The following is a 22,608-nucleotide window of genomic DNA, read 5'->3' as shown; positions in this document are numbered from 1 at the left end:
ACTATCTTTACTGATATTGTAACACTTTTTCTAAGACTGAAGAACAGCAGACAGAGGGAAATCCAGTTTCAATTGGCATAGTGACCAGACTGCTTTGCATTCATTAAGACAAATTCTGTTCTTTTGGATACATGTGTAGGATCATGACTATAAATTCTATGATGCTTACATGAGATCTGTTGTCAGTTTCCCTTTACTGATACTGTTACTAGATAACTGGTGTTTGTCTGCCTAATGCGTAAGCACAACTGTTAAGCTGTTTCCCAGCACAGAAATTGCAATACCATCTTCCAGAGGAGCTGAGCTTCAAATTCAGGCTGGGAGATACTTTGGCTGCAGACTATGCACCCTGTGAAACTGCACAGGTGCTTCTTTAGCGTGTAGGTTTTCAGCGTGGTGGAGGATGGTGCTGCAACACTTACCTGGAGTATGCAGTGGAAATGCCATGTACTACATTTTATTAGCTAAATCTTCTCATTGTAAAGATAGAAAACTGACCTGAAATACACTCAAATGTCTGGCTAGGTGATAAGTTGCAGTGGTGTAGTATAACCAATATGTTTTCTGGAAACAAGGGTAAAAATGAAAATTAGAAGTGCAAAGGTAAGGAGGAATTTTGCTAGCTCTAGCTTTTACCTATGAGCAAAACACCCCAAAGAAATGTTTTTTCTTCATTCTGCCAAGGATATCGTTAAGAATTTCACATTGTTGCTTCTCCCAGCAAAATGACACACACAAGAGTAAAAGCTATTTTTAAAATACTATGCATACAAAGAGCAGGCAGGGTTTTCTGGAACGCAAGTGTATGTCTACCAGTAAGTTCTTTGCTGGGATTTTACATGAATTAGAGCAGTGTACACTTGGTCCATGGTACTTAAAAGCACAGTAATTCCACCCCTATTGTCACACTCTGAAACTTGACAATATTGAAGAAGTCTTGTTTCACAGCCTTGGAAAAATCCATTATACCACCCGCTGCTGCTCCAGTGTGGGTGATTGTCTTCCTTACTGTACTGGCAATTCAGTGGGGAAAATTAAGATGAGGGAATGTTTTCTGCCTTTTCTTTCTTTCACCAAACTTCAGAACATTTTCGTTTTCCGAAATACAGATGAGGCGTAAAGTTTTTTTAAAGTTGCTGTTTTCATTTTTACTTCCTCAGCAAGCTCAACAGTCAGTGCAACAGCAGGAGGCAAAAATGAAAGGAGCAGTAGGAGAGAGGTTGTGGTAGAGTTCCCTACTGGGGCTGACAGAAAGAAGCTCAGGTGAAAGCGGAACAGTTGGCACCTGACTTTGAACAGGAGATTAACAAGGAGAAAAGGTTTCAGGTGTCAAAAATAAACATACCTGATCTCAGACAAGCATGCGTGACAGCTGCACAGATGAATAGGTTCTGTGTGGCTATTTACACGGCACTTCACAGATTCAGTGTTGGCAAACTGATGTTGGAAGGTGTTTTTGCTGGGTGCTTTGGACTCATGAAGCTTCATCCTTTAGTCACCTAAAAGAGCAATGCAGCTGTAATAGCGTCTGTCACAGTAGTGTTGGACTTTTTTTTGTCTTCAGCCTAATTTTCAGATATCTGTAACAGCTCTCAGAAACACTGTCTAAATCGTCACTATTTTTAGCTCTTTTTTTAATGAGAAAGACAAAAATGGCTCAGACTAAGGCTTTCTCCAGTCCCTTTGGCAGCATTCCAGCTGTTCTGGCAGCTGAGCTATTAACTGGCCAACTAGAGTCTCTGTTTGCTAATTTTATTCTCTACTACTGCTAGCTTACAGAAAGGAAAAAGAAGTGTATGCAGGCTATGACTCACGTTAGTCCTCCTCTTTCTCTGTTAAAAAATACCTTTTGGTGTGTTATGACCTTCCTGCACAAGCTTCAAACCCAGTCCTCCGTGTTCTGTTCAACAGAGGACCCTGTGCTTCATTTTGTTCTTCACAGCCTGTTTGCTCTTTTGCTTTTTAACCCTTCTCATTATAAAAAAAGTATAGACAACCATTGTCTGTATATAATAGAACATGTTTGTATAATCAGTGTCCAACTTTGGGAAGGGATTGCATGTGAGAGAAGGGTGCGTTTCTTTGTGGTTTGTGCTGACAACAGTAAGTACAAAATCAAGGGGGTTAATCTGGTTTTCTCTGCAATGCAGATGGTTTGCTGAACAAAATAACTGACAAAAAAATGGAAACAGGATGAATTATGATGAAGATAAAATCAATCATTTGTTATGTGAATATAGTAGCAAAGTTCCATGGTCAGCAAGACTTACGTGTTCAATGCAATGGACTAGAGAAGGATCAGGGCTACAAGAATAGCCATTGACTTTGAAAGGTTTGTTGGCTCAAATGGGCAGCTGGCTTTGTACAAGTAGCAGCTCCATCTTAAATCATGACACCCTTATTGATCATGAGGCAGAGCAAGGCGAATCCCCTTTATTGTGTCTGATGTTAATGAAGACATAGGAGGCAAATGTTGTAATTGTTTTGTTCATTCATGTTGAAATATATCTCAGAAAGACAGCCCAGGGTAAAAAACAACCAGAAAGTCTGGTTTAAGCCAGTATTTTTATATGGAGGATGTGTTTAACCTAAAAAAATTACATAGTAACAGTAATGATGACTAAGTTAAGGTTTGTTAAGTCCACAGCTGCAGAAATAGTATCAGCAAAGTTGGTAAGGCTAGGCAAATCGGAATTAGTTTACTATAAAATTAATTATAACAGTAGTTATTCAGAATATGAAATAGGTGACTGATACAAGTATATGTTTTAGAAAACATCATGTGGGTTTAGCAAAAAGAAACTGCTAAGAATTTTTTTTTTTTCTTAAATGATTAGAATTTAAATTTAGGTCTGTGCAACATTCCTTAAAAATATCTTATTTTTTACTCCGTACCTGCTACCTGAAATACTAACTATATGCATTTCCTCTAGTATCACTTCAACCCTTCCCAGTCAGTCCTTGTCATGGAAGGAGATGACATTGAGAATATAAATCAAGCTCTCCGAAAGGTCTCATACATCAACTCTAGACAGTTTCCTACTGCAGGTGTACGACGTCTCACAGTCTCATCTAAAGTCCAGTAAGTTATACTTCAGCTGAACTGATTAGATTAGGAATATCTTTAATGAATATTTTTTTCTTTGGGCATGTAAAAAGAAGAATTTTGGCTAAATTATACCACTAAATCATACTGTTATATAATTGAGCATAAAGGATGAATTTAATTTACTTTTATGCTGATTTACATTGTGGTTTTCTTTTGATGTTGTCCTTTTAAGAAACTTTTCTTGCTAATGTAATTTACTTGCTTTCTGTTTCTAGTTTGAAGTATACAGTCTGGACTGAACAGCACTTGGATTTATTGCATTCTTATTTTACTGTTAATTTTAAAAAGTTTTAGTTTCTTCTGGGCTAGCTAAAGCCATGACTTTTTATAGTAGGCCTGTTACATCTAACAGATGCCATATCTGCAAGAACAGTATTTGTAGCTATGCTTGAAATAGTCTTTGACTGTATCCTTATATGGCTGCCACCACTGCAGTACTGGTGTTGGGTGTTAAACAGAAATCCGGGTCCTTCCATTTTCATGCAACGATAGAGAACCTGCAGAATAATGTTTACAGTTCTGCATAGTCAAAGAGCCGTCTGCCACTCCTGAGCTCCCCTAGGGTATGTTACACAGTGCAGCGAAAGCAGATCTTTAGGGTGAAAATAGCATCAGTTCTACAAACATTCGTCTACTGCACCTACCGTTCTTACTCAGTACTAGGCTTAGGCTAGTGCTGTGGGCTCACACGCTGTGTCGGGAGAGCAGCTTCCGATGTAGTTTCACTGGAAGCAGTCCAGTCTGCACACTCCCGGGCTGACCCAAGCCTTGTGCCAAGATGAGGTAAGGTAGAGTTTGTCAGGAAATTAATTTCCAAAGCACAGTGATGATTCAGATGAAAATGCTAATATAGGCCCCTTTTGTCCCCAGTAAATACTGGGAGGGGTGCCAGAATGACTTTGTGATGGCTCCAATTGAAATGGGTATTTAAACCCTGTTGTTCCCACATAACATAACTATATTATATTTGTTAAGTACCATTTTGAGAATTTAATGTCAGGTTTACAAAAGCCAGTTGTTACCATTTAATTAATTTTAGGTTTTTTAACCATTCACCACTTTGTTAAATGTCAATTAAACATCCAAATATTAATCTCATAGTGACCTTCCTAAAGACTGAGCTTGTCACAAATCTGTTTGCTAAGCCGTCCCTACATAATTTCAGTAGTTGTGAATGTGGGAGGGGGTGGCAGGAACACAGCTAATACTGTCACTGCTGGCCTACGTACATAGTGCTGCAGATGCATGTCCTTACGTGTGGCAGTGTCACAGTATGGAATAGACAATACAAAAGACGAGACCCATCAGGTGGGCTTTGGGCAGTGCAAGTGTCATGCACCTCTGATGTGTAATGTGTTACATGCAGTTAATGAATAATATATTTTTCAGATGTTTTGGTGAAGATGTCTGCATTAGTATCCCAGATATAGATGCGTATGTAATGGTGTTTCAGGCCAATGAGCCCAAGATTACAATAAGTGGGATGGACCACTTTGCTAGACCAGCTGCACAGTTTGAAAGTGAAAGAGGTGTTGTTTTGTTACCCGACATCAGGATTGTCAGCACAGTCACTAAAAGGGAGCATCCGGTGGACTTAAAAGAACATGACAGAGGTTTGTGCATTTCTTTTAAATATTATTACTTACTCTGTAACATGACCTTTCACATTTTTTTGAAGGATAGTGCAAACAAGTTACACAAAGAAGTCGCTTCACCCAGGTTAATTTAGGCAATGTCAGACAGCAGTAATACTGTAGTGAAGACATTCAGTTAAACACATTGAAAAAACATGTTGAATAGTGGTAGATCAGTATGTGCTCCCAAAAAAGTGCCATTTCCATTTAGTGTCTTTCCTACCTCAGAATAATTCCTTTGCACTCTTTAAATATTCTGTTGAATAACGTATTTTCATTAGAATCTCTCTATTTGTAACAGTATTTTGTTAATTGTACTAATACTGTGGAAAGTAGCAATTGACTAATGGTTGGAGGTTTAGGCTGTTCTTATGTTTCCAGCTCTGCTACTGATTTGTGGGTGATACTTTAGAAAGTAATCTTGTGCCTCGGTTTCCCATATATATAATGTAAATATAATAATTTGCAAAGATTCTTTTCAATTATGGTGACAGTTTAATGCTGAACAGTGTCTGTATCAGTATTTGACACTAGATAAATGTTCAGAAACATAAATACAGTTTAAAAGAATTTGCTATAAAGGAATCTTTCTTTTTGGATGTTTGCGTGCAAGTTTAATAAAAAGCCTAGTAACCTGGGGAATCATTCTAAACAATATTTGTTGGGCTAGAATAAGCAGCAACTAGATGCACATCTCTTGGAAAGATAAAATCACTAATGATGTGCATGTGTAGGGGCATGGACTCCCTGAAGCCATACTCTGTAATAATCCTGGTCATCACTTGCCTGAAACGGCATCTGTCCTCTGAAGGCTGGAAGGTGTATTATATCATAATATCAGCTGCATACAATTGCAGTATGAAAAAAAAAAAAAAATCTTGCATAGAAAAGAGTGATCATTATCCATGACACGATGCATGTGTGATACTCCATGTCCCTAGATGTTATGACATCTTCAAAACCACACAGTGAATTAGGAACTACTGCCATACAGTTTAGTTCATAAATTTAAACTATCCCATTTTTTCCCAATACAATTATTGACATAATTACTGTTGTAACATCTTATAGCCTAAAGAGCCAGAGTCTCTCCTTGAAAACAGCAGCAATCCTTACACTACTGTTTAATTCCTTGAAAGTCAGGCATCTCCTAATGTGCCATCTCTTATTTATTTCCACTAGGAGTGGTTAAATGGATAGATAGTAATTGGCTTTGGGAATAATTGTGTTTTGCACAAAGTCATTGAATTCTAAGTCTCAATTCCTTCATTACAAGCTTGAATCATCATTTCTGTCAGCCCAGATAATATCTAAGCAAAGACAGCTTAAATCTTGACCTATATCTACCAATAGCCATTTTTCCACTTACTTGGAATTTACCATCATGTCTGTAGCAGAGATGCACGTGGCAAGGCTGAGAGGGCTGGTTTAGTCACTGTGTGCTGTCCAGTCACAGGACGGGTTAGGTCTGTCTCTCATCAAAAGCAGATCAGGCAGTTGCTACCAGCATGACTACGGCTCTGAGGCCTTATTTACCATGCAGAGGGCACCTGGAATGCCGACGTGTCGCTGCCGGCCCTGCCTCAGCAGAGAAATCAGTGGGATCCTGCCAACGGCTAAAATTGCTGCTGCTGCCTCCCCTGTTTGCCCAACACTGAGAGCCAGAGCAGCAAAGCTGACCAGGTCAGGCTTTTCCAGGCTCTGCAGGCGAGCTCTCGCTGGTCTCTCGTGGCTTCCCATGAAAGAGTCCAACTCATCGGTCTTAGCTGGTGAGCGAAGTGTTCAGATTTGCCTATCCTGCAAATCTGAGTTGGGTCTGCATGTTTTGGTAAATCAGAGCTATACCTAGAGTTTAGATACCCAAATTCACTGGACCAGGAGTTGGGAATCTAGGTCATGAGACTTTTCTCTTTGTGCCTGCCTTCCCCATACGCCCTCTAAAATGAAATTCAAAGAGTGAGCACTAAGTTGCAGGATCGGAGTCTCTGTGTCTATGGTACTCTCAGGGAGCTGGTTAAGCAGTCTTGCCAGACACTCTATGCTAAGTTGACCAGAGAATTAAAACATTAAATTAACGTGCTCTCTTTTCCCAGTGACAGAATTATTGGGTTTTTAAATGTACATATTGAAGGGTAGTCAGTTAACAACTCAGTTTCTCCCAGTCACACAACACAGGATCTTGCCATTTATGTAATACCAGGTTCTTCAGTAGATGGCCATGATCTTGGTAATGCAAATCCTTTATGGGCCATAGAGTAACTGAGACAATCGTCCAAGCATAGGTATGTTTGACATGTATTTTTCCAGTCTGTTTTTTTCTTGAGAAAAGAAAGAACGTGTGATACCAACCTGGTATCAATACAGCATTGAAAACCAGATTTTTTTATATGAATTTATTTCCAGGATAAAATTTAAATTCTCGACTTCCAGTACTGTTCTTGAATGCTTTTTATTACAAAGCAATATATTTTCTATCTATCTCACTAGGTATTTGTAGGTCTTCATCATCATAACAACTGAACAGGCAAGATTCTTCTCTTTTGATTTGCTTGAAGTATGCTGTATTTAATATCAGCAAAAAACAACTCAGCCATCTTTGCAAAAATTGAAAGCCCTGATGCAAAGCACATAAAATCACTGAGCTGTTCTACAATCATTTATCTTAGTTCCTTTCTTCTTTTTTTCATGGTATATGCCATGTGTTCACAGCCAATAAGCCAGTGGTATTAGAGGAAATGCTCCACACCTTGGATTTCTGTGATATTTTGGTCATTGGAGCAGAACTAGATCCTGAACAAGAGTGTTTAGAACTAGATCATGTGGAGCTTCAAGGAAAACATCTAGATGCCACAAATTCCACAGCAGGATATTCAATCTATGGTATGTTCATGGACTTTGCTTTCCTTTATTTCCTCCCACCAACAATTACGTTATGGGAATGAAAGGACTAATTTGAAAGAAATTAGGCAGAAATCTGTGATGTACTAGTTTTAAAATATTCTAGAGGAGACTGAGTCTCAAAAGGCATAGTCACTTCTTATCTCTGGGTGTGCTGTGTTTATCCGTTGGAATACAGCACAGCTTTGTCCTGATCTCAGCAGCCCTCCTGCTGCTCCTCAAATAAGGAAAATAGGAACACTGCTTTTTATTTTTCTTTAAATGCGGGGGTTCTTGTGGACCATCACAGTGGAATGTGGGAATGAGGGGATTCCTCAGTGTTCCTGCACAGTGCTGGTAACTCACTGGCCGATTTTTGATTACTAAACAATTTATTCTAAATCTTTGCTGTTGTATTTGGTACTTTCCATTAAGGACCTACACTAATTTCCAAAAAATATTTTCACATAATGTAGCGTCAGCCAGAGGCTTGACAGAGAATAGGGAATATTTGATGCACTGCCATTTTCAGACCATTCTGCCAAATTTTCTATTTTCTGTGAACATGTGATTTCTCCTGTACTGCATGGAGCATTTGCTGCGTAACATGTCCTTGAGATTATTACTGCTCTACCACCATTTCAGGTGTGGACAGCATGTACAACTACGAACAGGTACTTCGGCAGATTCGATATCGTAACTGGTACACTTCTGCCACCTTTGACAGAAAGTTCAGAGTCAAGTGCTCAGAGCTCAATGGACGTTACACTAGCAATGAATTTAACTTGGAGGTAAGCAATCATTTAGTCAAGTTGTCTTTTCCAATGATGAGGCTAAGCACTAGCCTTACATTCAGCAACACTGAGTTTTCTTTAAAACATGTAAAATGATTGACACACTCCGGTAACTAACCAAATAGAGGAAAAATTCTAAGTTACATTTGAATAGGAAGTTGAGTTCTCCTGTGGGTATTTCTCAATGTGGGTGTCTCTATTCTGCTGTGTATATAATGAGATGACCCTTCTCTTGAACTTTGCTAACACAGAGAATTACTGCTGTTCAAACAGGGTGGGGGCTAAGGTTATCATCATTGTTTTTCCATGATGTAAAATCTCCTACGTGTCTTTATGAAGATTTATACACCAGCTAGAAAGTAAATCCTTACAGCCTCGTTATTTTCCTTAGATTAGTTATTTTTCACTTAGCCTGACATACTTTTCTTTCCTGCAGCAGTAACCTTTTCAGCTTTTCCAAGCACTAATCCCTTACAGTAAGTTTTATAATTTGTTCTTCATCAGATGGAGATCATTCCTGGTAATTTACATGGTTTCACATTTCTTTGAGGAGGAAAATCAGCATATGGGTAACAGCCACATTGGTTCCGCTCCCCAGCCATGGTCAGTTCCCCCAGGAGTGTTCAGACAGCTCTCTGGAGCTTATTCTGTGTGCTGGTACTGACTCCAGTGCAGCACAATGACCCAGTGACTGAGCATTACTGCTGATGCACCTCAGCAGGAATCATGGGCCTCTTCTGAAGAACCAACTTATCCAGCCTAGAACCTAGGTACCAAATAACTACAGGAAAGGGAAGGAGCTTGTTAGCAATAGGCTCAAACCTTAATAATTGGCTCTGAAAATTTTTACATGTCTACATCGTATTGAAAATCCTTTTCCCCTTAGCATTCTGCAGTCCTGGTGATGACTTCAGAGTTTTTGCTTATAACTATTGGTAGGACAGAGAACTGATACGATATTCCTCAAAAAAAGTCACTCTGAAAGGAGGGACACAGGAAAAACTGAAATTTATTTTAATTCTGTCTTCCTGTTTTAGTATAAACTCAATGAGTTTGATACATGCTCTGTCAGTGTTCAGAGTGACAAATCTTTTACTGACTTTCAGGGAACACCTAAAAGTTGATTGGTATAGAGAAAAAAAAGTCACTACTTATCCAGACAAGTAAATCAAAAAAACTGTTTTCTGTTCCACTTCATAGTTTACAGCTAGAAATGTTAAAATGCATTTTTAGTGCTAGAAATGAGAAATATATTAACCTATGTATTTTTCACTGGCATAAAAATTTGGCCTTTAAGATCTATATAATAATGTTCCTATCTGCTGATGAACTTCGTAGTTCAACATAATGTATGGAGCCAACAGGTTTGGAATATCGAGTGTTCTTTACTATCTGAGCTCTTATTTTTCTCTTGTGCCAGGTTAATATTCTACACAGCTCCAACTCCAACTTCATGGACCATGTAAATCATATAATAGTACAACCACAATTTCTCCAGTCTGTCCAGCACCCAGAGGGAAGCATAAGTGCTGTTCACAACTCAGGTATGTGACAACTTTACCGAGACTAATCATAATGATTCTGGTATGTCAGTATTGCCCTTGTGACTCAGCCTGGTCAACAAATAGAGCACTGAAGTTCACAGTTCCAGCTTCTGAAACCTTGCAGAGATCATGCACAGATAGGAAAGAAGGTGACATTGAAATCTCTTCTTTCTCTCCAAAGAGATACTTTAAAGGAGTCCTCTTTAAAGGTTATGATCCACATAGTTAAGAAAATGTCTTGTTTCTAGTACTGAATGGTGTGAAGTATAATATTTATGCTCATTTTGTCTTTGTACGTCTGTATTTCCATGGTATATTGATTTCTGCCCACCCATTTCTAAGCAAAAGGAAGAAATGTTTGTATTAGTTTTAAAATTTCTTAGCTGCTTTCCAAGCCTCAGTCTGGAGCTCTCTGGGGAGAAGATAGGTCCACCTAACCATATGCGAGGGTGTTAGTATATATTAAACAGAGAATTTAAATTGCAATTTTTGACTATATGAATTAAAATATATATCCAAATCTGAAGCCTTTTCAATGAAGTTAAACCCAGAGCAAAGAATCTGTTTAAATGCTGGTTTCTGAAATCCTTTTAGCTGAATGATACATACGAAAAGAAGCAAAACTGATGAAAAGTGTAGGTAATTATAAGTAGTTATATACAGTTACGCTTACTGTATTTTTCTGTACACTTGTACAGACCATTTTTACTAATATTATACTGAATTTATGCATAATGAACTATTGCAAGCTGGTTCTTTCTTCGTTACTTTAATATTGTTTTGATTTCAGAGTTCCATTCTTACAGACAGGGCAAGGTGATAAAATGGGCTACAGAAGTACTGTAGCTCCCGGAATTGCTGTATCTAGGTAACAAAGGTACATGGAATGTGGCAGCACTTCGCCTCTGACCTAATTATGGAGCTGGGAGTGTAAGATTTCTTCCTGTGACTAGCTGCAGACGGAGGCTTCTCAGAGTGCAACAGAACAGTGAGGAAAAATGTCTTGAATCCTCGAGAGTCTCCCAGGAAGATTGTAACACAAGCAAATAGAGCTGCAATGTGTTATTTTATTTCTTGGAGATTGAGATTTAAATCACAGTACTAGTGTTTGAAAACTTTAGAAATACAAGCTTTGGGACATACTTTATCTCACTAGTGAGTTTAATACCTCAGCTGTAATCAGAAGGGGACAACATGCAAGACAACTGAACCTTATTGCAAAAACACTTGTTCTGAAACTAATTGATTCTGCACTGATTGACTACTTGTCGTCTGTAATAAATTGGCTTCAAGAACAATTGGGAGGCATAGTCACTTTTTGGTTATGATTTATAATATTCATTATAAGATACTGTAAACACCATTTGTGTATGCTCTGCCTTAGTCGGTGGGCGCTTGGAAACACTTTCTGTAGTCCCAGGCACAGGGCAGATGGCTGATTCTCAATCCAAAGGAAGAGGTGCTGAGAGGAAAAACTAGATGATGTATTTAGTGTTTTGTAGGGAATATCTTCCACAAACATAAGCCCATTCCCTTTTCCACCTTTTGTTCCAGTTGTTCCAAGTGTGGCTACTGTCGTTATCATAATCTGTGTGAGCATACTTGTTTTCATCATAACCTTGGGGGTCTATCGAATTCGGACAGCTCATCAGCACAGCTCTGCAGACAGCGAAGGAAGTAAAGAAAACGAAATGGATTGGGATGATTCTGCTCTGACTATTACCGTCAACCCCATGGAGGTACATAACTGAAGCATAGTTTTATGTCGTGATACTACTAGGAGTTAGTGTCTGGGCTGGTAGCTTGCTCAGCAGTGAGTTTTAAGCCCCTTTCAGAGTAAACTTGTTTAGGTTTCACAGAACAGTTGAATGTATGTACATTCAGGACTCCATCTCAGTTTTCAGCTCCTTACACCATGATAATACATAATTGAGTACTTAATATTTGTTGTCATATATAATTACTAAATAAGATAGTGAAGAAATTATTTGGTATAGCACTGTATTTGGATCCTAGGTACCCAAGATGATACGAGTTACTTTGGTTTTAACTTTTTAATGTAAGCACTAATACGCTAAAATTAGGGGAAATGATCAGCAGTTTAAAGAAACTGGCATTGAAAGGTTAAATTCTGGCAGCTGGACTAACAAAGCTATTGCTTATTGATATTCCATTCTTGTTACAGTATTTTTTAAATATTTGCTGCTGAATTATGTCGTATTTGATGCTTAACAGTTACATGATGGAAAGCAGATTTTCCCAGCATGTTAGCTTTTCTAAATGTGGAATAAATGCTCACATTCTCACAGCCACTGTCTAGCAAGGCGGCACTTTTCTTCTACTGGCTCTCTTTCATTTCTTTAAATGTACTGTAGAAATATGAAAAGCCTCACCAGACAGAAGAGGAGAGCGAGGAAGAAGACATAGAAGACGAAGAGGAAGACACAACCAGTGCTGAATCAGATGAAAGTGAAGAGGAGGAGGAGGAAGAAGAGGAGGAGGAAGAAGTCATTGTCCAGAATGGAAACAAACAGAATGCCACCAGGCAAGAGCAGTTGGAATGGGATGATTCAACACTCCCATACTAACAGCCCTCCAGCCACATTGCTCTTTTGTAACAACCAATACAATGCTTTTTCAGAGTCTATGTATTTATTGACAGGATTTGAACCTCTGCTTGCCTGTAACTGTTTTGCCTAAAATGATCTTGTTGCAGTAATCGGTAATGATAGAACTGACCTTTTTCTTACAAATCCTGGAGAAAACATGGTACAAACATACTGGCATCACCAGTAATAAAGTAGGGTAGAACTTGATTGGTTAGCAAGCGTAGTTCTCTATTTCCTGTCTCTAGACCGCAGATATGTGACAAAAGTCCTGTCACTCAATCCAGAGAGGTTTTTGCCTTTGCTATTTTTTCATACAGGAGAGATTTCAGCTTATTATGAAGAATTACCTGTGGGTCCAAATAACAGTTGCCATTTGACTGACTTACGCTCTTACAGGTGTAAAACATAATCCACCTTCAAAGCGGGGCAGAGTTTTAGTGCTACAGGTGACAGAGACTGAATTCCATTTGTCAGCTTGTCCTGCCTTCTCGGATGTTAACCGTCTTCTTCAAGGGAATATCTAGGACTTGACACAATGCATGTGTGCCTGTGTAGAAGTGGACAGTGTGTTTTTCAGGCGTGCTGTCAGAACCTTCAAGGCAGGGATTTTATCTAACCTACCCATAGAAATTTAAGAGATTTTAAAAAACCCAGCAGCAATGGGCTGCTGAAGGTTACTAAAAAAAAAAAAATAATAATCATTGTGTCCACAGATAGAGTAACACAATCTTATGCAAACTGTAAATTCTAATGAGATTGATTTACAGAAAACCTTTAGAGCTGCTCATTAGTTATGGATTGAGGAATTTGCAGCAACTTGAAGCTGTAAACCGTCTGTCTTGTAAAATCATTAGCTTACTGCAGTATCTTACTGGAGTAGTGGGAAAAAAATGACCCCATTACTCCATAGCTATGTATGGTTGAAACTTAAGTAGTGATTCTACATGAGGAAAATGCTCCCTTTTGCTGAACACCAGCTGGAATTCCTCTCTGACTGTATTCTATAAAACATTATGCCCTATTTCTTCTGTACCCTTATCCACCTATGAGTGGCACAAGAGAAAGTGACAACATACACAACTGTCAGCTCTTTTGTGCTCATGATTCTCTCTTACTACTTCTTCCTGAAGCCATTAATGTTGAGAAAAGGTTTTATAAAGAACAAGAACAAATAAAACCTACCTGGAACCAAAAGAAGTGAAAACAAAACCTAAACTCTTAAAAGGTTGAGAGAGTATTTTAGTTTGTTATGGTAACACAGCATATTTTTCTTAAACACAGTATAAAAATGAAAAAAGGAAAAAAAAAATCAAAAAGCAAAGCTACATACAATGTGTAGATAAGTCTGTGTGGTGTGGTTTTTGTCCCCTTTCCTTAATTATCTTTGCATCTTCAAATGCTCTGCATACCAAATGATGCAGCACTTGCTAGGATAACTGTTCTAATGCATAAAAACAAAATGGCATGGAAGTGAATGCTGCCTAGTGGTTTGTCTGGTGGTTTGTTGTTTTTTTTTCTAAGTACATCCTTTTCTTTACAATTCCATCATTGACTTTTGCTTTTGTAATTTGCTGTTCAAAATGAGCTGCTTCCTCTGCTCTCTCCCAGAGAAACAAGCAGTCTTGCCAGGAGAGGACCTTGCTGAGTACCCATGAATGGTAGTTGATATTGCAGAGTAACTTGAGCGATCTCGAGGGTATCCACCTCCCTCAATACTATATTATTAGCAGCTCTGGAATGTAGAGAGTGTATTGTGGGTCTGCGGGTTCTTTTAATTGCAGTTTCTGCATTTGATAGTTGCAGGGACAGATTGACAGCAACTAGACTTTAGAGTTTAATAACTAGAAAGTAAATGAAAAGAACTCTTAGTAATTAGTTTTAAAATTAGAGACCCTCATGCTCTTTTTATTGTGCCAACAATCAGGTTGGCTTATGATTGTTTAGGCTGGCAACATAGAGGTTTTCTTATGTGAGCAGTCCTGTTTTATTTTTATTCTCGTCTCTCACATATATTAAACTTACAAGAATATTTGCAGAATTAAGCCCACATAAATACAGTCTATCTGCAGGAATAAAGATTGTAAAATTGGCCAAATTTTCTGTTAAATAAAATAATTAGTTTTAAAATATCTGAATCTCTTGAACAGAAATTCTATGCTTGATCATTTTCCAATATTTAACTCATTTCCTAGTGCTGATTTTTGTTAGTGACATGAAACATGTGCTGATAACAAACATTATACAGAGCCTATTAGCAAAGCTTTCTGCTCAGGAAAAACAGGTAATTAAAAGGAGATATTTAAAAGTCAATTTCAGAACTGGACTTAATAATAATAATCTGGAATAACAAAAACTTAAAAAATAATTTATCATCACAGAAAACATTAGGGCAACTTGAAAACAGCAATTTACAACCTTATTGACGGCCTTTAATTCTTTTATATGTTCATGTCTTCATCAGTGTGTTTCTCCATAGATTTTTATCTTTTTGTTACTGGAAGCAAATCTTTTCAGGTCATGCTGGTATATTACACAAGAGGCAAACAAAGTATTTTCTCTACTGTAAATAAACCTACATTTTTAAACCTAAGTAATACAGGCACGTGTGTTATCACTAAAATTTGGATTGCAACACGATATTCAGCAAATTAAAATGTATCACTGTACTTATTTTAGATTTACTTATTGGAGTGCATTATGCAGCATTTTTCATTCAAATAAACAGAAAAGTCCTTTTCACAAAATGTTAGTGAGAATGAGATACTTCTTCACAAAATGAACTTTAGAATATTTGTATAGCAGTTGATAGCATTGGCATCATTGAGCAAAAGCCTACTAGTAGAATAACAGAGAAATCCCACTTTTTCAAAAAAAAATAAAATATTTTCTCCCCTTCAGGAATTATTTTTTGCTGTAAACTACTTGCTTGCTTAAAACCAAACCAGAACATATATGTGCATACATACACAGACATGCTTTTTTTTTTCCCCCTAATCAAAAGCCAGAAACGTCCTCTCTGAATAAAGCGTTTAGAATCATAGAACCATAGAATTGTTTAGGTTGAAAAAGACCTGGAAAAGTTTCCCAGATCCTCCTTCAGGCCCTTCTTGTAGATGGGTGTCACATTTGCCAACTTCCAGTCAACAGGGACCTCCCTGCTTAGCCAGGGCTGCTGATAAAGAGTTTGGTGAGCACTTCTGCCAGCACCCTTGGTACCCTCGGGTGGATCCTGTCCAGCCCCGTAGACCTGTGTGTGTCTAAGTGGTGCAGCAGGTCGCTGACCATGTCCCCTGGATTATGGGAGCTTCATTCTGCTCCCCGTCCCTGTCTTCCAGCTCAGTGGGCTGGGTGCCTGGTCTGACTATTAAAGACTGAGGTAAAGAAAACATTAAGTACCTCAGCCTTTGTCCCACACATCCAGTAAAGGATGGAGATTCTCCTTACCCCTCCTTTTGCTGCTAATGTATTTATGGAAACATTTTTAATTGTCTTTTACAGCAGTAGCCAGACTAAGTTCTAGTTGGGTTGTGGCCCTCCTAATTTTCTGCCATGACATTCTTACAGTCCTCCTGAGCTTCCGGCCCCCTCTTCCAAAGATCATAAACTCTCCTTTTTTTTTCCTGAGTTTCAGCCAAAGCTCTCTGTTCAGCCAGGCTAGTTGTCTTCCCACCAGCTCATCTTTTGGCACATGGGGACAGCCTGTTCCTGTGACTTTAAGATTTGCTTCTTGAAGAATGCCCAGCCTTCCTGAGCTCCTGTGCCCTTCAGGGCTGCCTACCAAGGGACTCTGTCAGCCAGGCTTCTAAACAGGCCAAAGTCTGCCCTCGAAAAGCCCAGGGTGGCAGTTCTGCTGACCCCCAACTTCTCTGAGAATCAAAAACTATCATGTCATGATTGCTGTGCCCAAGACGGCCTCCAACCATCGCATCACCCACAAAGCCCTTCTCTGTTCACAAACAACAGGACCTGCGGGGCGCCTTCCCAAGTCGCTCACTCACCGGCTGTGCCATGAAGTGATCTTCCACAGCCTTCAGAAAGTTCATCCTGCAACTCTGAAATGGCAGCTGCAGTCTTTGGCTCTTCGAGATGTTTATCATTAGCCCAGATGCAAGGTTGAGCTATGAAAACACACAGAGGTGGCTTTTTTACAGTAGCAATAAACAAGTGCATCCAAAAAATCCCCATCTCTGAAGACATACCCATAACACATGACATCAGGAATCTGTAATGCCAGAGGTCTAAAATGACATCACATCAATAAATACCTTTGAATTTTTTAAGTTGTAGTGTAAGGCTGGGAGAAGCTGCAAAACCTACAAATGTAAATTCAAGATGGCGATACACTGTTATCTGAATTAATATAACCACATAAGTTGCTTTTTGTCATCAATAGCGCACATTTCTTTTTCACTTCTACCCCCTCCACAGGTATTTTATCTTTGCAAGTAAACCTTAAAATCCACAGTTGTTAAGATTAATCTCAATATTTACTGCACTGGCTGGCAGCAGTTTTAATTAGAAATAAATATGTAGTGTTCATGATATCTTTAATAATAACTAAAATATGTTATTTTTTTCATTCAAACAGGCAATAGTATCCTGCAGTGGTGGCTTGACTGCTTTTTAAGTGGCGATCTTCCTTGCCAGGGACTAATGAGAAGGTGCAGTTTATTTCCCTTTCTGGTATGTTGCAGTGCTAGGCTTGCAGCGAGCACATACCATTCTCACTTCATTCAGGAAGAAAATAAGACTCAGGGCCAGAGGGTTATAAAGTTCCTCTAGTGGGATGAAATCCACTGTCCCCATTGCAGGAGCTGTGCTGGCCTGACCCTAATCTGAAAATAATGCCATGGGACGTTAGTAGCCCCAGGTTAAGCACTGAGGATCAAAGGAGTAATTCAGTAGCTGCCCTTACTTTATTTTGGCAACCCCTTTTGAGCCCTGCACTTAATTTGTGTCTCAGCTGTCTCTCCCTCAGCTGTAACCTGTGAGGCAGCTCTAATGCTTTTACCTGGTGAGGATCCCGGCACGTTGGGACACAGCACTTCCTCTTCTGGAAGTTTTGGTGCCCGCACATGCACATCACCACCACCGTCCATGCTTAGCAGAAGATAAGAATGAAAGACCTTTCTGAGGTGACAGCAGGTAAAGGTCTGGCGGGCTGGACCCATGGAGCTGCTCCTGGTATCCTGGAATATATATTGTAATACCAAAATCAAGGGTGTTTGCAAAAGCATATAGATACTTAGAGAGGAAGAGGAAATTAAACTGTGAGGACATCTCCAGGGCTTCAAAAAAGTCTTCTCTTCCCTTAATTCACACATGCTGACTAGATTAAGTATCTCAACAACAGTATATCCTGATCAGTTTTTCTATGCTTATGGAAAATGGCAATAAAACCTCATAGCAAAATACAATTTCCATATAAACAATTTTCAGGAATCTAGCAGTAGGCAAAGGAGCCAAGCACTCACCATCTTGGTGTCTGACATCATGACAAATGTCCTAAATTTTTTTTCTTTTTTTTTTCAAATTTGCTTCACTTTTGTGGAGTATAGCTGTTTTCTGAATGTATGCTGTATACTGTTTCTGCACTACTCTTAAAAAGCACCACTATGTTAACAGCAAGAGAACAGCTTGCTTGGCAGAATAATAAAGGTGTCATAGCTTGTAAAAAGGTGTTTAAAATATATTTACAAATCTGTTTCTTGATGAAATCCTGGTGTTGAAAAAAAATAATTTAATGAAATAAAATTTTGGACAAACATTGACAGTTGGCAGACTGAGAAATAACAGCGATATGAGCAGAATTTTGAAAATGTATACACAAACTGATACATTATACTGCATATACACAATAGCTTGTATAAATACAAATTTTAAGTAATATTGTATGTATGAGTGTATATATACATTTAAAAATATGTGTTATCTAGATTGGAAATCCACCTCTTGTTTTATCCAGTATTTTCTATGAAGCTGCATAGATTCAGGCAGCTCAGCTAGAGTTGCTCTGAGATTGTCTGAAAATGCTGGAATCAAAGTATATCGCATCTGTGCCCTTAAAATGGGCCAATCTATGGCTTTTTAGTATCCCAGTCAGATGCTAGTCAGCTTGCTGTCTCACTGGTAATTGCAGACAAGTGGCCAATGAGCTCTGGTTCTGCCCTGATAAAATTACTGAACAAAAGAAGGTGAAATATTTGGGGGAACCTAGATAGGCAGTAGCCTCATCTTGATGTTTCACTTACTTTTGGCTGTAAACCTTGGGATTAATGCACCTCTGGATGATCCCTGTAGCTGCTGACCGTTACTTAATATCTGCTGAAGGCAATTCTGATACACCAGTTGGGCAAATCTAAGGAAGAGATAGAAATAAATAATAATTAAAAAAGACTGTCATAGATGGCAAAAGTAAAAGCACCTTCAAAATTACTAAAAATATTACTGTTAATTGTACATAATGCTGTGCTTCACAAATATGATTTTCCTTATGTTTCAGCCAGAATCACCAACCATATAATAGCATTAGGTTCTGTCTCCTCAGACTAAGCTGAGAAAGATGACAAGCTGCTTTGTTCGTGCCACATCCGCATTGCTCACAGTTTGCAATCCTCATAGTGTAAAAGTGCCACTCCAAAGAGCCATAATGGCAGCCACTCTTGTCCCTCAAATACTTAGGTGTTGCCAAAAAATCAACACTCCCACGGTCACGTCTAACCCATGGAACACTTTGCAATATAATACAAATACTTTCTACAACACCCAGAAGCAAACAGTGATCTGTACAAATCTTTGTACATTTGGGTCAAATGTTTGGGGCTTTGGTTTTTGTTTGTTTTGGTTTTGGTTTTGTTTTTGGGTTTTTTTTAAATAAAATCATAGTAAGCAGTGTGGGGAGTATTTTAAGCTGAAACATATCAAGCCCCCTAATGCTGCATGGTTCAGACTTCCAGCAAAGGAGATGACAGTCTCAGATGAACCAATAAAACAAAGTGTATCCAGTGATCAGACTGTTTACTTGAGCATTAACATGTTTTTGTTGGTTGGGGTGGTTTTGGGTTACTCTCTTGGAATCCAGATTCTTTTTTATTAGCATAAATAAATAAATAAAGAGAATAAAGACAGCTTTGAATGATGACTGCTCAAGCTAGAGTAGACTAACACATACTCCATTAACATGCACAATCTCAAGAAATATTTCTGCTAAATCTATCAGGAAAATTACTCCATTGATATTTCAGAAGGTAATTATACTTCATTACCTTTGTACAAGTAACAAGGTACAAGCCTGGTATGGGGTTTTTGTTTGTTGGTTCTTTTTTTCTTTAAGAAGACACAATCATAAAATAAAAATTTACAAAACTCAAACTGAGCAAAAATGAAAGGGAAGCAAGGGCTTTCATTTCATTTGCCTAACAAAGCATTTTAAAACAATAAAAAATTCTAACCCACATTATTGAAGCTTAACTCAAGAAAATGAACCCATGAGGTTTTGTATGTTCACCACTTCATTCCTGGTGATGAAGAGGCAGTTACCAGGTGGGCTACCCTTTTCCCCAGAGGCGTTTTGCTGCCTTTTGAGTAGGTATTGACAGTGCTTCACGAATTACATTTTTCTATTTGTAAATAGGAATAAAGATAAATGACATCCTTCACAAAGTACTGTGAGCCCTGTTGATGAAAAGCACTGTCAAAGAGCTTGGTGGTGTTGCGATTCAATAATTGTGTTGCAGCTGCACTTACAGCTCTCCGTTGTGGAGCACCCTATACATACACAAAATCAATGACAGGATGGTTACAGTCAAGAACTTTGGGTTCTTTTTTCATTAGTTACTGCCTATGTAGAAACACTCACCATAGTTTGAAACATTACAAACATTTAAAACAAAGTTTAGAAAAAGTTCTCATTCCTATTCGCAACTCGTGGAAATTGTGCATTCAGCAGCTCTTGAAGCTACAGGGCTGTGTCTTGTCGGTATTTATGTCTGTACTGAGAACAAAGCAGAATTTTTTTCCCCAGTTAAGTACATTGCCTAATAAAAGGGTGCAGCTTTCACTAGGCAAGGAAGAATAAAAAAAAAACCCTGCCAAATGCAAAGAGAAGCTGTCCTCAAATGGGGGACAAAGCTATCCTCATAATTTAGAAACTCAGAAAATTTAATGGGAGTAAAAGACGTTTCTGCTGGCCTACCTATTCTTCTTTATAAATCTGAATACAAATTTGGGTTTTCAGAGTCATTTAACTTCCTAACCGGATAAAAGTTCTTTCAGATTCCTTTAAGCATATTATCCTATAACATAAGTTTTGGCTGAAGTTTTCAGGATATCCTAAGGGAAAAAAAAACAAACCAAACCAAAACACCACACACAAAAAAAACCCAAACACATTGTTAAAAATACAATGTCTTTTTTTCTTTCTATTGCTGTCACCTCTAAAATATATAAATGGATACAAAAGATTTGATTAGGTAACCCTGACCAAGTCTGTGACTACAATGACATTTCAAACCAGTACTGAAATTGGCAACAAATTCTTGTCTACACTCTACTTAATGTGCACACATATAGATGAGAAGGTGGATAATTGTTTTAACTGGGCATGCTCTTTGGAATGTGGAATGGATCAACTGCAGTCAGTTCCTTTAGAAAGATTATTATTATTTAGGGAAGAGTGAACAGGGAGGTAGAAGAGAATAATGCATGAATAACAGACAGAAAGAGTTAAGGTTTCCAGTTGATGTGGAAAAGCTGGAATTTAATCTTCTAGAAACAAAGGACGTTATAAGCTTGAGTGTCAAACAGTAAGAAAATGGAAACATACTGTTTTCATGTCAGAACTGACAGCTGTTAGAATAAACAAGAAGAAAATGAACATATAATGTTGAAGGATTGTAAGATGACCATATGTGTGTGTATACATATATATTTTTATGTATGTATAAAAAGAAAAAAATAATCACCTAATCATTCCCAGCATGGAGGTGGTGGTTGTGGTAATGAACCTTAAGGGGAATTACTTTAAGGTAAATAACCTTATTTAGCATGGTTTCTGCTGTCCATAGCTGCTTCATTAGTTACAGTTACGCTACCTCCAGCAGAGCTGGGAAGGGAGCAAGATCATGACAAACGTTGCTACACCATGCCTACATTAAGTAGGAAATGCTTTACGGCCAAGGCAGGCCCATGGTGATTTGGGCCAAAACACTGATGTCTATAGTGACTCAAATTTAATGGTACAGTTACCACACATTTTAATTTGAGTAAGAAACAGAATTTTTGCACACAGACAACCATGCTGATCAGTTTTAGAGATTTTCTATAACCAACATACTACATAGGTTGGATGAGGAACTGGGAACACCCAAGGAAAACTGTACTCCATGTTGCAAAGGCCCTTAAGTAAACTTTGTAACGATCCACTTTCCTAAGGTACCACATAGTTAGGAATCTTGATTTTTGAAAATACACAAAAGAAAAAAATTTTCAAGGATAACAATCATCCCTGGACAATTTGGAGAGCTGAAGCTATTACCTCCATTCTCAGAATCAACTATTGGCATGTTTATTGTTAGATCCTTAACAACCTTATCCAAAAAATGTGAGGTACATCTGAAACGATGTTTTCTTTATATATTCCATTGTAAATACTGCACCACCAGAATCTTGAGTAAATACTAGATTGTGATTAACAGGCAGTTCCATTCAAAGGGTCATCACAACAGGGATGGAAAAATATACCAGCGTGGGTTATTGCTTTGCAGATTAATAAACACTGTGGTTAGGATTCCTAATAACTGTTTCATCTAAATTTCAGTGTGTTTAGAAGTTGCTGTGAGACTCGTTAAATCCTAGAAATAAAGATTAGTAGACAGAAAAAGTAGTACAGCTAGAGTATTATGCTAACAATGCAGAATTGTTCCCTAGAATATATTTTCTAGTGTTAGAGGCGGGGGTGGGGGGTGTTTCAACCTACTTAAGTGTTTCTAAGCCTTAGGCTTCAACTGCTTCCCCTGAGAGATTATCCTAGAATCTATTAGA

The 22,608-nt window shown here is 38.3% G+C and overlaps 1 protein-coding gene across 1 annotated transcript in view; it reads left to right on the top strand.

Moving 5' to 3' along the window:
• Window positions 1-19,424, top strand: part of CLSTN2 (calsyntenin 2) — a 389,890-nt gene extending 370,466 nt beyond the window's left edge. Inside the window, exons 11-17 of the mRNA XM_056359073.1 lie at window positions 2,934-3,082; window positions 4,499-4,722; window positions 7,453-7,623; window positions 8,266-8,411; window positions 9,835-9,958; window positions 11,513-11,697; window positions 12,334-19,424. Coding sequence (XP_056215048.1) covers window positions 2,934-3,082; window positions 4,499-4,722; window positions 7,453-7,623; window positions 8,266-8,411; window positions 9,835-9,958; window positions 11,513-11,697; window positions 12,334-12,546 — 1,212 coding nt within the window. The 3' untranslated portion in view covers window positions 12,547-19,424. The remainder of the gene's footprint in view (window positions 1-2,933; window positions 3,083-4,498; window positions 4,723-7,452; window positions 7,624-8,265; window positions 8,412-9,834; window positions 9,959-11,512; window positions 11,698-12,333) is intronic.
• Window positions 19,425-22,608: the final 3,184 nt, after the last annotated feature.

The sequence above is a fragment of the Falco biarmicus genome, chromosome 13, assembly GCF_023638135.1.
Source record: "Falco biarmicus isolate bFalBia1 chromosome 13, bFalBia1.pri, whole genome shotgun sequence".
Lineage (NCBI taxonomy): Eukaryota > Metazoa > Chordata > Aves > Falconiformes > Falconidae > Falco > Falco biarmicus.
Note: the sequence above shows the minus strand (reverse complement) of the source record. Positions and strands in the feature narration are given on the sequence as shown.